The following is a 14,473-nucleotide window of genomic DNA, read 5'->3' on the forward strand; positions in this document are numbered from 1 at the left end:
TGAGGATGTCATCCAAGTAAACGAACACAAATATGTTAAGCATATCCCTAAGCACATCGTTTATGAGCGCTTGGAACACCGCTGGGGCGTTGGTCAGGCCGAAGGGCATCACCAAGTATTCATAGTGACCAGTAGGCGTGTTGAAAGCGGTCTTCCACTCGTCACCAGGTCTGATCCGCACAAGATGGTATGCGTTCCGCAGGTCAAGCTTAGTGAAAACAACTGCTTCCTGGAGCAGCTCGAAGGCTGTGGCCATAAGGGGTAGCGGGTAACGGTTACGGACGGTTATGGCATTGAGTCCCCGGTAGTCGATGCAAGGACGTAATCCACCGTATTTCTTGGCCACAAAGAAAAACCCTGCTCCCGCCGGGGAGGTGGATGGACGCATGAGGCCTGCTTCCAGAGCGTCCTTGATGTAGGTATCCATAGCAGCTCGTTCGGGTGGAGATAGGGAAGAGATCCGACCCCTGGGGGGCAAGTGCCCGGAAACAGGTCGATGGGGCAATCGTAAGGTCTATGGGGTGGTAGCATGGTGGCCCTCTGTTTGCTAAACACCAGTTTGAGGTCATGGTAACACTCGGGAACTCGGGTCAGGTCGATGGATTCTAAAGACTCGGGAGTAGAACTCGGGGAATTCTGGAAAATACAAGTAGCTTGGCACGTAGGACCCCACTGCTTGATAGTGCCCACAGACCAGTCGATGTGAGGGTTATGGCTGTGAAGCCAGGGGTATCCAAGGACGAGAGGGAACTCGGAACAGGAGATCAAATGAAAGTTCATCAATTCCTGGTGTTGTGAAACTGAAAGTCGCAAGGAGGTAGTGACATGAGTGACAAGTCCAGATCCCAAAGGGCTTCCATCCAATGTAGTGACCCTCATGGGTTCACTTAGAGGTTCAGAGGGAACGCCATTCTCCTTCGCCCAGACACCATCCATGAAGTTACCTGCGGCTCCAGAGTCTACCAAGGCTTGAAGGTGAAGCTTGTGGTTGTCCCAGGAGAGGGTGACTGGAATGATCAGACGGGAGTTGGACGGATGGGAGGAGGTTATGTTTCCCGTTACAGTTCCCCCGGTCTGTACGGGACAGAGCGTTTCCCTGGAGCCCGGGACACGTGGAACGGAAATGGCCCGGTTTGCCGCAATATAGACAGCGTCGCTCCCTCATCCGGTGGTCTCTCTCAGCCTGGGAGATGCGTCCAATCTGCATGGGTTCCGATGGAGCCAGCGAGGATAAAGGTGGGGACTCGGAGCTGGGACTGATAGGGGCTAGAGGTCTACGGTTGAGTTCTCTCTCTCAGACGCTGGTCAATGCGTGAGGCCAACTTGATCAGGGACTCGAGATTGTCCGGTGGTTCCCGAGTGGCCAGTTCATCTTGGATAGTGTCGGAAAGGCCTTTCAGAAAGCACACCGTGAGCGCCTCGTTGTTCCAGCCACTTGCTGCTGCCACCGTGCGGAACTGGATGGCATAGTCCGTCACGCTGCGCCAACCTTGGTGGAGAGTCAGGAGCTGTTTGGCTGAGTCAGAACCACTGCTTGGGCCTTGAAACACTCGTTTGAATTCCTCAGCAAAGGCAGAGTAGCTGGCACAGCAGGAACTATGGGCATCCCACACAGCAGTAGCCCAGGCCAGGGCTTTTTCCGACAGCAGGGTGATGATATAAGCGATCTTAGACCGGTCGGTGGGAAACGACGAGGGTTGTAGCTCAAAGGAGAGAGAACATTGGGTGAGAAACCCTTTACAAGCACTTGGATCACCTGAGAACCGTTGGGGAGGTGGAAGACGAGGTTCAGCCAGGGGGTTAACTGCCATGGGTACGTGAATCTGAGGTACTGGGACGGGAACTGTTGCCGGGGTAAGACGATCAGATATTTGCTTAATGGAAGTCAGCATCTCCGACAGAAGATGAGAATGTCTAGCCATTAAGGCCTCTTGCTGAACCAGGGCGGCTTCGTGGCGTTGGACAGTCTCCTGGTGGTGGGACAGCATGGCAAAAAGGTCCTGGGAACTGGCTGCCTCTGGGTTCATTTTTGGCTCTGTGTTTCTGTCAGGACCCGGTTATGAACCTGGGTCTCCGGAGTGAGAAACAGTCACTTAACCAACTGAGCCACGAATAGTCAGCAGAACCCAGAAGATGAGGCAGACACAGCAGTACTTAAGACGGTGTATTTAATAAAGTAAAAAGGAGAAGTCCTTCAATACAAAAATGGCAAATCCAAAAGGTGGTAGGAATAGCACAAAAAAGCCTCAAGAGATACTCAAAAACAAAAACAGAATTCCACAAGAGCATCCACCGGAATCGACAAGAAAACACAGAACACTAGGGCTGGGTGCTAACATACAAACACAGAGCACAGAACTGAGGGAAACTAAGGGTTTAAATACAATCAGGAAACGAGGCACAGGTGCAAATAATAATGGGGAACAAGGGAAAAAACATAAGGTCAAAAAGCACAATGGGGGCATCTAGTGACCAAAACCCGGAACAACCCTGGCCAAATCTTGACAAAGAGTTCTCACAAAGAGGATTCTATCTGAGTTCTGTGGCACCTCAGGCCCTGAACAAACTCAAGCCTACCCCCAGAATCTTAAATTCAAAGAGATTTTCAAGGCTGTCTACATGGGGCTTCTTCAAGAATTCGGGTCAGAGAAGATGCTCCAGGTTGCAATGAAGTCAACGGATTATGCATTTGACGATGCCCTGGTCAAATCATTAACTAGGGAACTACTAGCTAAATGCAATGAGGCTAGCTCTTCACCTCCCTCCATGACCCAGTTGTCATCACACAATGCACTTGGCAGTGACGAGGTAGGTAATTCTGGGCTTCCAACAACTGGTAGAAAGGAAAAGAAGAGAGGAAGATTCAGCGCTCTCTGTGGACTCAACCCAAAGGTACATATGTCATCAAAATACAAATTATAAAGATTATTTTTATTCATTACGTACAGTATGATGGTAAACACTGATACCCTTTGTGTGCAATTTCTCCTAATGTATAAATGACTGTTTGTTACCCAGTGTACAAAGAAGGACAACAAGAAGAACCACTGCACTCCAACACCTTCCCAGAACCAGACCCCTGCCGTCAGTGAAACAGGTAAGTCAATACACTCAAATGTGTACTGAACAAAAATATAAACGCAACATGCAACAATTTCAAAGATTTTATTGAGTTTCAGTTCATATATGGAAAGCAGTCAATTGAAATACGCTCATTAGGCCCTTATCTATGGATTTCACATGACTGGGAATACAGATATGCATATGTTCATCACAGATACCTTAAAAAGGTAGGGGCGTGGATCAGAAAACCAGTCAGTATCTGGAGTGATCACCATTTGCCTCATGCAGCGTGTCACTTCTCCTTCGCATAGAGTTGATCAGGCTGTTGATTGTGGCCTATGGAATGTTGTCCCACTCCTCTTCAATAGCTGTGCGAAGTTGTTGAATATTGGTGGGAACTGGAACACCCTGTTGAACACGTCAATCCAGAGCATCACAAACATGCTAAATGGGTGACATGTCTGGTGAGTATGCAGGCCTTTCGACATGGGTCCATGCATTATCATGCTGAAACATGAGGTGATGGTGGTGGATGAATGGCACGACAATGGGCCTAAGGATCTCGTGACGGTATCTCTGTGTATTCAAATTGCCATTGATAAAATGCAATTATGTTCGTTGTCCGTAGATTATGCCTGCACACACCATAACCCTACAGCCAACATGACGCCATATACTTGGTCTGTGGTTGTGAGGCCGGTTGGACATACTGCCAAATTCTCTAAAAACGACATTGAAGGCGGCTTATGGTAAAGAAATAAACATTCAATTCTCTGGCCACAGCTCTGGTGGACATTCCTGCAGTCAGCATGCCAATTGCACGCTCCCTCAAAACAAGTCAACCAGCGTTTTTCCTTGCTCCTATTTTTCTCAGTCTCTGTCTCTGAGACATCTGTGGCATTGTGTGGTGTGACAAAACTGCACATTTTAGCGTGGCCTTTTATTGACCCCAGCACGAGTTGCACCTTTGTAATGATCATGCTTTTTAACCCACAAGAGTCTAAGCCCTGTCTGGGCCGAGGAGTTTGTATCGGCCTTACTGCTATTTGCCCATACAAACACATTGAATAACAGATTCACTACATGGAACTGAAGTGTCTGTCCTAAATCTGAGAGATATAAGAAAGTTGACAAATATATATTTATATTCATATGTATATATATTTTTAAATGTTTTTATCACCTTCTTTTTGGCACTAAACAGTCTAAGCCCTGGGGGGGGCCTATGTAACACTTCTGCGTTAAATAGGCGGATTGAGACTGCGAGGCTACCTGCCGCCCTACATTTGTAAATAATGTAGAATATTACAATTTAAATAATAATAATGCAATATTAATTCTTCACACCAACTAGGGTCAGTTAAAGAAAATGTTATATTTACATTTTTTTTTCAGCAATTGTCAATGATCAAGAATCCTGCCGAACAGAGAGTGTATGCTCCACCAAGAAGAAACCAAGGAAGCGTTCGCTCATTTCCAGGATGTTTTCAGCTATAGGCAAAGCCTTGTCCAGTCCCTTTACTTCCTGCTATAAAAAGAAGAGCACCTAATCTATATTTCAAAATAAATATTTGAAATTAACATAATTGTATTAATTCTTCATGTTGAGTGTTTTTCATTATATATTATTGGATGATATAAAGGGGGTAGTAGTAGTAGTAGTAGTAGAAGTTGTATAGTTGACTATATTACTTTTACTTTTAAGATACATTTAAAAAAAATAAGAATAGTGTGTACTTCTAGGTACAGTTGAAGTCTGATGTTTACATACACCTTAACCAAATACATTTAAACTCAGTTTTTCACAATTCCTGACATTTAATCCTAGTAAAAAAATCCCTGTCTTAGGTCAGTATGGTCCCTGCAGTAGGACTACATGCTGGCCATGAGGTTCTCCAAGTGGTACTCCAGGAGGGTGGAGAGCTCAGTAACCAGAGACTCTGGGTTAAAGTACCAGGCCAGCTGCTGGCCAAACATGTCATCTAGCAGAGCCATCAGCCCGTCCTGAAGAGAACACCACACAACACATTGAAAATGGCTCTGAGTTACTAGCTTATCAAGAGGAGAGAGACAATTAGAAATACTCCCCTAAAATGGCATTGAAACCTGGTTAACCATGAATAAGGAAGTAAACAGGAAGTAACCTCTTGACTCTTACATTGAGCAGCAGCAGGTATCTGTCAGCCTCTGGCTCCATGTTGGCAGCAGTGGGCAGGAAGGAGTACAGAGAGCGTGCAGACGCTCCACGAACCCACCAGGGTGCTAAGGGAAACAAAGGAGGAGAAAAGAGGAGAGAAGAGAAGAGGCATTTAAGTGAAACTGCTAATAGAGAGAGATCAAAACATGTACCAGTGAGATGCTACTTACCACCATCAGGGACTTCTGAGCTGTCATCATCCCAAACAGCACCAGCTCAAAGAGGACATCTATCATGTTCACATGATGGATCTAGGACAAGAAAACACATTAGGAGAAAATAGGAATGATTTCATATAGATCAGCTACTGTGATGTATAAAAGTGATGTATAAAAGACATGCATGTGGAAGAACTCAGTGAGACTTGAAAGAGTTAATGAACTCACCTTTGCCTCAGCCAGCTCCCTCTCAATGTCATTCCGCTTGGAGGGTCACTCAGGTAGTCCACAAAGTCGTTATAGGTACGGATGAATTTGGCCTCGTCCTATGACAATGAAAATAGCATCTTAGTGAACAGAACACATTTCCCTCAGGGATGCTCTAATTCCCTTGAAAGAGAATGAGTTAGTGAGTTACCATGTGGTTGGCCTGAACCAAAGCGCCCAGGAGGACCTTTCCCGCCACAAACAGATGGTTCCTGCTCAGGGTGGAACCAAGCAGGGTCTAGGAAAGAGGGAAGAGTTAGGGTGAGACATCTTCCTCTAGGAGACAGAACAAGAAATCACAGAGAGAAAAAGAAAAGTGGGTCCACTCACAGTGAAGGCCTGGCGCAGGGAGACGAGCCTCAGGGCGATGTCCTCCACTCTCTTGGTGGTAAGGTAGAGGCTGTGAAAAGGGAGGGAATGGAGCACGTCAACCATTAGAGTCAATGGGGGATAACAGCATTATGACCACTATCCTTCAGCATCTGACAAGCCCAGACGACACAGACATTTAGAGGAACTCACTTTAGCAGAGGAACCTCCCTCTCCTCAGGCAGCAGGTCCTCCTCCCAGCCCTACGACAAAACAAGCATTCAAAATCAATGACCAATGCAATGACATAAAACAATCGGTCAATGGAAGGATCTTAATGATCCTAGTCAATAGTATGTGTGTGTAACGTCTGACCTCATACCAGTTGTGGCCCTCAGGCTCTGGGCCAGTGAACTGCTGAGTGGTGGGCGTAGAGAAGGAGGCAGCCTCCGACCACGCTGAAGAGGAGAGAAGCCCGTCCAGCCCCATGTGGAGAGTGGCGTACACCACTGAGACATCAGTCTGCTGCTCAAAACACACACAACACACCTGTTTACCACACACACGTTATTAGAAAACACACCAAATCTAATGTAAAAATGCCCAGTAATGTCTAGTCTATTTACATAGGAAATCGTTTATTTACCTGGTAGCAGCTAAGCATCACGTCCACAGACGTCTCGTGGCGGAGGTGAGACGCATAGTGGGTCACCCTGCCAGCCACACGCTGACAGAGAGAATACATGTTAAGGCCAAATGGAAAAAGTGAAGAAAAAACTAATCTAATACTATTTCAGTAGTATTTACTTCTTACCTGGATCCAAGTGTTGGACTGCACTTTGGTGGCACAGTAGGGGATGCCCTCAGGACTAAGCCTGGCTGTGGCACACACCAGTTGAGTCTCCAGGCCTCTCACCCTACTCACGTGGTGCATCCTCACCACCACCTGCTGTTGAGATAAACAACAAGACAACATCAACAAAACCACTTCAGCAATGGCTGTGACACATTTCATCAAGATCAAATGACTGACAATGTAGATTAGGATTAGCTAGTTACAAAGACACATACCTGGGATCCCCCACGCATGTAGGTGATGATGGGGCTAATGAACTGGAAAGTTCTCCAAGCTTTAACCACCGGACCGGCATTGTTCTGCACATTACAATACATTCATGTTGGAAACAGTAAACATTGTAACCGTGATGTGACTGTGTGTGTGTGGGGGTCCATGTTTGTGTCCGTACTCTGAGGTGTGTTTGAATATGAATGAGCAGCAGTGTTGTGATGTGTCCTATCCCGTCCTTCCAGAGGGATCTTTCTTGGCCTCATCACATGTCTCAGTGGCTGGGTGTTTGGAGGGAGGAGGACACCACCACGGGACAGACCCCACAGTCATCGCTAGAAATCGAACTTCAGACTCCCTCCAAAACCACTGAACCCCTCAACACACAAAGAGATTACGGTGCACACCCTTAGAGGAAGTCGGAACAGGATAACTCCCTCCAAACTCACAAAGACACAGAGGAGGAGGAACTATCCAACACCCAGTGAGAGAGAACAAGTCAGAAAGAGGAGGTGGAAGAGGCGTTAGATAGAGGAGGAGGTTACCCCAGAGGCCATTCCTCCTGTTCATGTGAGCAAGAAAGAGCAGAATGCTTCTGATCAGCCAAATGGCAGGTAGAGGGAGAGGTCATAGTGATTCACACCAACAGAGAAAGACAACCCACACAACCTCTTGGATGAGATGAACCACACAGAGGTAGAGGCAGAGGGCCTTCAGGGCTAGCCAGTCAGCCTGCCTGCTCTGATCCTCAAGTCAATTGTATTTAAATTCATGTTCATTGAAGATTTTTATTCAAGAATTGACAAGTCCCATTTATTTAATGATCATTTTTCACTGTCTTCAACCCTCAAGAACCAGGGTGAGTCTGGGTCACCCTTTTCCTGGGCAAACACAACTTGCATATCATCATAGACTAGGCCGAAACGTTAAACTTTTAACCTTGCCTGAATAAAACAATGCATTTTTTTTATAGTGAGCAAGAGTTGCGCTATTTCCTTTTCTATGATGATTCAAATTTTTGGTTGCACCTCAACTCAACATTGGTTGAGCGCCCTCTGTTTTTTTGTTGTCAAATAATACATTTGTTTTTAAATGTACAAGTAAATTATTAAAAGCATTAAAATTGGGATGTTTCCCACTTATTTACACAACCTACTCCACACTTGCAAAGTGAAAGTTTATAGAAAAGTTCTGAAATTAAGTAGTAAACAGAAGAAAAGCAGAATTGAGTCCAATTATAATTTAATGGTCTATGGTTCAATCCCATTTCTGAAGGTCTGATGAATAATTAATATTGTTCCTCCTCTTCCTTGTGGCAGGCGCAGCAGCACACTGCCCTCCAAAGCCTGCAAAATAATCGCCGGACTGCCCCTTTCCTAGCTCTGCATGGAACATCCAGTGTCACGTCCTTGGTGACGTGTGGGGTGACATCCGAGATGACCACAGCAACATCCCCTGGAAATGGAAAAAAGAGGAACAGAATGTAAACAAATGCAAACCGTAGCTTCTTAACACTGGCCAGTTGAAAGGTTCTACTAAGATGTCATGACAAACGGCACCTGTCAGAGTGCTCTCTAAGTGTTACTCACCTGCTTGGATGTCAGCTGGCAGAGTGGTGGAGACGGCCATCGTGAGAGTCCTTTCTTCAGGTGTGACGTCCACAACCTCCAAGAGGGAAGAGATGGGCTCTGCCTCTGTATTAGGGGTGATGTCCACAACATTCAGGTGGGAAGAAGCCGGGTCTGCCTCCGTGTTACTGGTGATGTCTTCAACATTCAGGTGGAAAGAAGCCGGATCTGCCTCTGTGTTACTGGTGATGTCAACAACCTTCAGTTCGGAAGAAGCCGGATCTGCCTCTGTGTTAGGGGTGATGTCCACAACCTCCAGGTGGGAAGAAGCCGGGTCTGCCTCTGTGTTACTGGTGATGTCTACAACATTCAGGTGGAAAGAAGCCGGATCTGCCTCTGTGTTTGATGTCAACAACCTTCAGTTGGGATGCCTCGTGTTACTGGTGATGTCTTCAACATTCAGGTGGAAAGAAGCCGGATTTGCCTCTGTGTTAGGGGTGATGTCAACAACCTTCAGTTGGGAAGAAGCCGGGTCTGCCTCCGTGTTACTGGTGATGTCTTCAACATTCAGGTGGGAAGAAGCCGGGTCTGCCTCCGTGTTACTGGTGATGTCTTCAACATTCAGGTGGAAAGAAGCCGGATTTGCCTCTGTGTTAGAGGTGATGTCAACAACCTTCAGTTGGGAAGAAGCCGGATCTGCCTCTGTCTTACGGGTGATGTCCACAACCTCCAGGTGGGAAGAATCCTGATCTGCCTCTCTGTTAGGGGTGATGTCCACAACCTCCAGGTGGGAAGAAGCCGGGTCTGTGTTATGGGTGACAACAACAATCCTGATGAGCTCTACTACTACAAGGCACCAAGATGTCATCAGAGCAGGTGTCTGTCAGAGTGCTCTCTATCATTGCTACTCACCTGCTTGGATGTCAGCTGGTAGTGTGGTGGAAACGGCCACCGCGAGGACAGGGGGAACTGGTAGGGTGGCTGCAGGGGGCTGGAAGCAGCTCTGCACCTCGTCCGCCACAAAGGCACAGACAGAGCTCATATAAAAAGGGCTCTGCAGGTCATCGGTGGAGAAGGACTGACTGATTCTCCCGAGGATCGACTGCACAGAGTCAAAAGCAGCAGCCCGGGAGAAAGGGATGTGAGGGGAAGGGTCCTTTAACATGCAGGATAGCTTCTCCACTACGGCCGCCACCATGCCCACGGCCATCCCGCTTATTAGGATTGGGTGCTCTGAATGGCCTTCCTCTGGCTGAAGCCACAGGGCCAGGAGGAGCCTGGGCACCACCTCCACCACCACCTGAGATGGGCTGAGCAGGTTGCTATGGGGCTCATTGGACTGCTCGCCCAGAATGCTCCTCACAGCTCTTTCCACGATGCTGTGGACCTTAGGATCGCTGAAATCAACAAAAAGGAGAAGACAAAGCTAAACGATGTGCAATGTGCTCACAGAGAACACTGTCTTAGTCTGTTTCTGCATAGTTACAGATGTGTAGATAAATGGATCAAGTCATATGCAGGGCAGTACATGGAACTCACATGTCAGCTGGCGAGGTGGGGTGCATGGAGCGGCGGAGCTTGCAGAAAGCCTCATGCTCTATGTTCATCATTTTTAGGCAAGTGTTTACTTCCCAGGCCTGCAGTATGAAACAGGAAGTCCCATTAGTGTAATTTCACAACAGATCTATTCTGCTGTGCTAACTCGTTGTTGAAAGGCCAGTAAAGAGCTCACTAACTTGTAGTATGTCTCTAACTCTCATTCTCTTACCAGCCGAGCGAGGTTGTTTCCTTCCTCCAGGGTTTCCTTCCACACCCTTCAAATAAAACACAGAGTAATTCAAGTTTCCTGGCTTCTGATTTTTCTGTTGTTTATTTTACCCACACCTCCTGGAGTGCTGCTGGTGGCAGGGAATGGCAGTGAAGGTGAGTGCTGACGTGGTACTCACCTCTCCCTAAGGGATTTTTGCTCTGAGACACCAGCCAGTTGCTCATGTGCTCCGTGGTGACATGGGGCGGGACCTGGCCTTGACTCTGGAGCAGCAGATAGTGGACCATGAGCTTCTTCTGCAAGATGAGGTAAGGTGTGAGACCGTGCCACGAAATACCATATCATGTGCTTTCAGAAGGGCCTCACGCAACATTTCACAACTGCTCATGCCTCACAATTTGCAAGTGATATTAAGAACTCTTATGATCACCTTCTCTAAACTGTCTTGAAATACAACTCTCTTTCTGTTGTTTATGTTTTTGTGGGATGAATCTTACCTGTTTATTGTAATATGTTTCCTCCCAGCAGGCCTGCAGAGTCTGAAAATAAAGGCTGCTTCTACAGAATTCCTTTGAAGATGATGAAAATAATGATGCTTTGTTATGCACATTATGCACCGGCATTTACAGTATGCTAAAATTAATTTCTCCTAAGTTTACCTTTGTGGGACCATAAGTGAACTCCGGAATGCACCAGACCCTATCCATGGTAAGATGGGGAAGAAATGCAGCGCTATAGATATACGGGATGCTCTAGAGATAACAGGAATGACTTAAAGTCGCGAATGATCAATGACTGTGGAGTCGTCCAATATGCTGCACTTAGAATTGAGTTGTAGGCGATGTTTGGCGCAAAATAGAATGTTTACATTCTATTGCCATGGAGAAATGGAATGTGTAGAACCTGTATAAATGGGTAAGCTTCTATGTCTTTATTTCGTGAAACATTAAACTCTTTATTATGTCATAATGTGTTTTTGAGGACGTGGGAGCCCGTCCCGATTCATAACGCGATTATCCAGGTGCATGTTGGTTAGACCTACTAATCCAACCTTGGTTTACAAGTTAAATACATTGTTTATATATGCCTATACAAATCTATCGACCACATCCATTTAAAGCAATGATTGTCAATTGAAAATGTGGTTGTTGTGTTCTCCTGTTGTGCGTCTTGAATGTCAGTCCCCTTAAATACATTATTCCAATATTTCTGAGCTCTGAATTGACACAATGAACACTTTTGCAAAGATATTCGGTTAAAAATAAGAGTATGAATGACAATAAACGTATGACTTGGATTGTATGCATAATAGTGTCGTAAACAATATCTCTCAGCGTGGGAACTTTTGGTGTTGGAAAGTATCCGTTCGTTGTCTTGTTGGTAATAGTAAAAATGCAAGACAGTCCGCATTGTAATGGTCTAACAGGTGTTTTTCATTTTCTTTCTCACATTAAACAGACATTTGAGAACGGAATTGCTTACAGTTGTACCTACGACCTCAACACCAAATCTACTCACACGCGCAAATACTCACATTCATACTCATACATACAGCTGTCCTTCTCTCCCCTTCCGTTCATTGGTCTCTATTTTTTACATTTGTCAGAGAAAATGACCATTTTCGTGGTGTTGCTTTGTGCACTGACTTTACTGAACTCTGGAGAAAACGAACATTGCCGCTGGGTGAGGACATCTGACAATGTCCTCTCCCGTTCATTAGACATTTTGTCTGCAGGAACTCGCTCTTTTTCACTCGGTCCACTCGTCCAAGTGCCGATGTATTTGTGGCATTATGTGAACAGTACGAATTTGTGTCACTACCAAGGTCTAATGGTTTTAATTGACTGTTTTGTATTGTCTGGAAACTCACTTGTAGATTTCGCTTGCAGTAGGTCTCTTAAAAAAGAGAAGCCGTGCAAGGTTATTAAACCGAGGTGCCTAGTTATTCTTCTTTTGTTGATATCAGGTAACGTGCAACCTAACCCTGGCCCTGATATGCAATGTCTCCAAACCCTCTCTGATTTTAAATCAAGATCTGGTTTTGGTATTTTTCATTTAAATGTACGCAGCCTGTTGTCAAAAATTGATGGGGTTAGGATTTGGGCTAAATCAACTGATGCTGATGTAATTGTGCTTTCTGAAACCTGGCTCAGCAAGTCTGTTTTTGATAAATGTATAAGTGATTACAATGTTTATCGCACTGATCGGGTTAAGAAAGGTGTGGGTGTGGCTATATGTGTAAAAACGAAATTCCCTGTAAGTGTGGCAAAGTCTGAAGCTATATGTTAACAGTTGGAATTTCTTGCTTTGAATATTGAGGTTTCAAGGGGTCTCTCTATAACTGTGATTGGCTGTTATAGACCCCCTGTGCTCTCGGTGATGCATTTTTTTCTTTGACGCACCTTATGTCTAAACTTCTTTACAGTGAAATGATCTTGATTGGTGATCTCAACTGGTGTTGGTTAAAGCCGGTGTCTGATGATTTAAAAATGTTTTGTAATTCTATGAATCTTACCCAGTTGATTAACTCACCCACTCGCCCAAATCTTAAACCTCTTGAAACTCCCCATCCCGGATCCGGGATCGTGACTAAAGCCTCAGGCTCATTAGCATAACGCAACGTTAACGATTTCTGAAAATCGCAAATAAAATTTAAATAATGCGTTTGCTCTCAAGCTTAGCCTTTTCTTAACAACACTGTCATCTCAGATTTTCAAAATATGCTTTTGAACCATAGAAATTGACTAATTTGTGTAAGAGTATGCAAAGCTAGCATAGCATTTTGTGTAGCATGTAGCACGCAACATTTTCACAAAAACCAGATAACCAAATAAATAAAATCATTTACCTTTGAAGAGCTTCTGATGTTTTCAATGAGGAGAGTCTCAGTCACATACCAAATGCGCAGTGTTTCCTGAAAGCGTCTGTGTGTAGGAGAAATCGTTCCGTTTTCTACATTGCGTCTGGCTACCGAAACGAACCGAAAATGCAGTCACCTACAACGTGAAACTTTTTCCGGATTAACTACATAATATCGACCGAAACATGGCAAACGTTGTTTGGAATCAATCCTCAAGGTGTTTTTTCACATATCTCTTCATTGACATGCAGTTCGTGGAAGCTTGCTTTCCTCTCTGTATCCCATGGAAAAATACTGGCAGGTGACTTTTGCGCACCAATTTCGGCGCAGGACACCGGGCGGACACGTGGTAAATGTGGTCTGTTATGGTCAATCTTCCAATGATCTGCCTACAAATACGTCACAATGCTGCAGACACCTTGGGGAAACGACAGAAAGGGCAGACTTACTCCTCTCGCGTTCACAGCCATATAAGGAGACCATGGAATACAGAGCCTCAAAAATCCTTGTCATTTCCTGGATGCCATCTCATCTTGGTTTTGCCTGAAGCTCACGTTTTAGGGCACGCACAGAGAAGATCTTTGTATTTCTGGACACGTCAGAGTGTTTTCTTTCGAACGGTAGCAATTATATGCATAGTAGAGCATCTTTTTGTGACAAAATATCTTGTTTAAAACGGGAACGTTTTTCATCCAAAAATGAAATTGCGCCCCCAGAGCATCAACAGGATGCCTAGATCAATCTACCTTGATTTATTTGATATTTACAAATGTTCCACATAAATATTCTGCGGTTGGTGTGTAAGTGACCATTGTGCTGTTGTTGCTGTTAGAAATACTAAGGTTCCTAAGACAAACCCATGTTTTATTTGTAAGATAAATTTGAAGTGTTTTAAGGAGCAGGCTTTCTTTCATGATTTGTTCATTTTGACTGGAGCAGATTGAGTTTATCCCTGATGTGAAAACTGCCTGGAAATTCTTTCATTATGTTTTTTTTCCAAATAGTAAACAAACGTGCCCCATTCCGCAGGTTCAGGGTTAAAGGGCGGGTTACTCCATGCGTTTCTTCTGAGCTGTCTTGCATTATTCACAACCGTAATCAAGCCTGGGCTAAAGCAAGGAAATCATGTTCTGATGCTGATTGGCTTATTTTTAGGCAGTTACGAAACAAGTGTTATTTTCTTCTCAGGAAGACCAACTCTGAATATTTTATGTCTG

At 45.1% G+C, this 14,473-nt stretch overlaps 1 protein-coding gene and 1 long non-coding RNA gene across 2 annotated transcripts; one reads left to right on the forward strand and one right to left on the reverse strand.

Moving 5' to 3' along the window:
• The first annotated feature begins 2,539 nt into the window (after positions 1 to 2,539).
• On the forward strand, positions 2,540 to 4,649 carry LOC135533255 (uncharacterized). The gene is made up of 3 exons (XR_010454468.1): positions 2,540 to 2,892; positions 3,019 to 3,097; positions 4,459 to 4,649. It is a non-coding gene; the product is annotated as an uncharacterized LOC135533255 (long non-coding RNA).
• Positions 4,650 to 9,046: 4,397 nt separating this feature from the next.
• LOC135533252 (uncharacterized) lies at positions 9,047 to 10,470 on the reverse strand. Its single transcript, XM_064960658.1, has 4 exons — positions 10,397 to 10,470; positions 10,168 to 10,265; positions 9,541 to 10,025; positions 9,047 to 9,432 (listed from the first exon to the last, which is right to left on the reverse strand). Exons 2-4 carry the CDS (start codon positions 10,236 to 10,238, stop codon positions 9,047 to 9,049), a joined length of 942 nt encoding a protein of 313 aa, XP_064816730.1. The 5' UTR covers positions 10,239 to 10,265; positions 10,397 to 10,470.
• Between the last annotated feature and the right edge of the window lie 4,003 nt (positions 10,471 to 14,473).

This window comes from Oncorhynchus masou, unplaced genomic scaffold (assembly GCF_036934945.1).
Source record: "Oncorhynchus masou masou isolate Uvic2021 unplaced genomic scaffold, UVic_Omas_1.1 unplaced_scaffold_2293, whole genome shotgun sequence".
Classification (NCBI taxonomy): domain Eukaryota; kingdom Metazoa; phylum Chordata; class Actinopteri; order Salmoniformes; family Salmonidae; genus Oncorhynchus; species Oncorhynchus masou.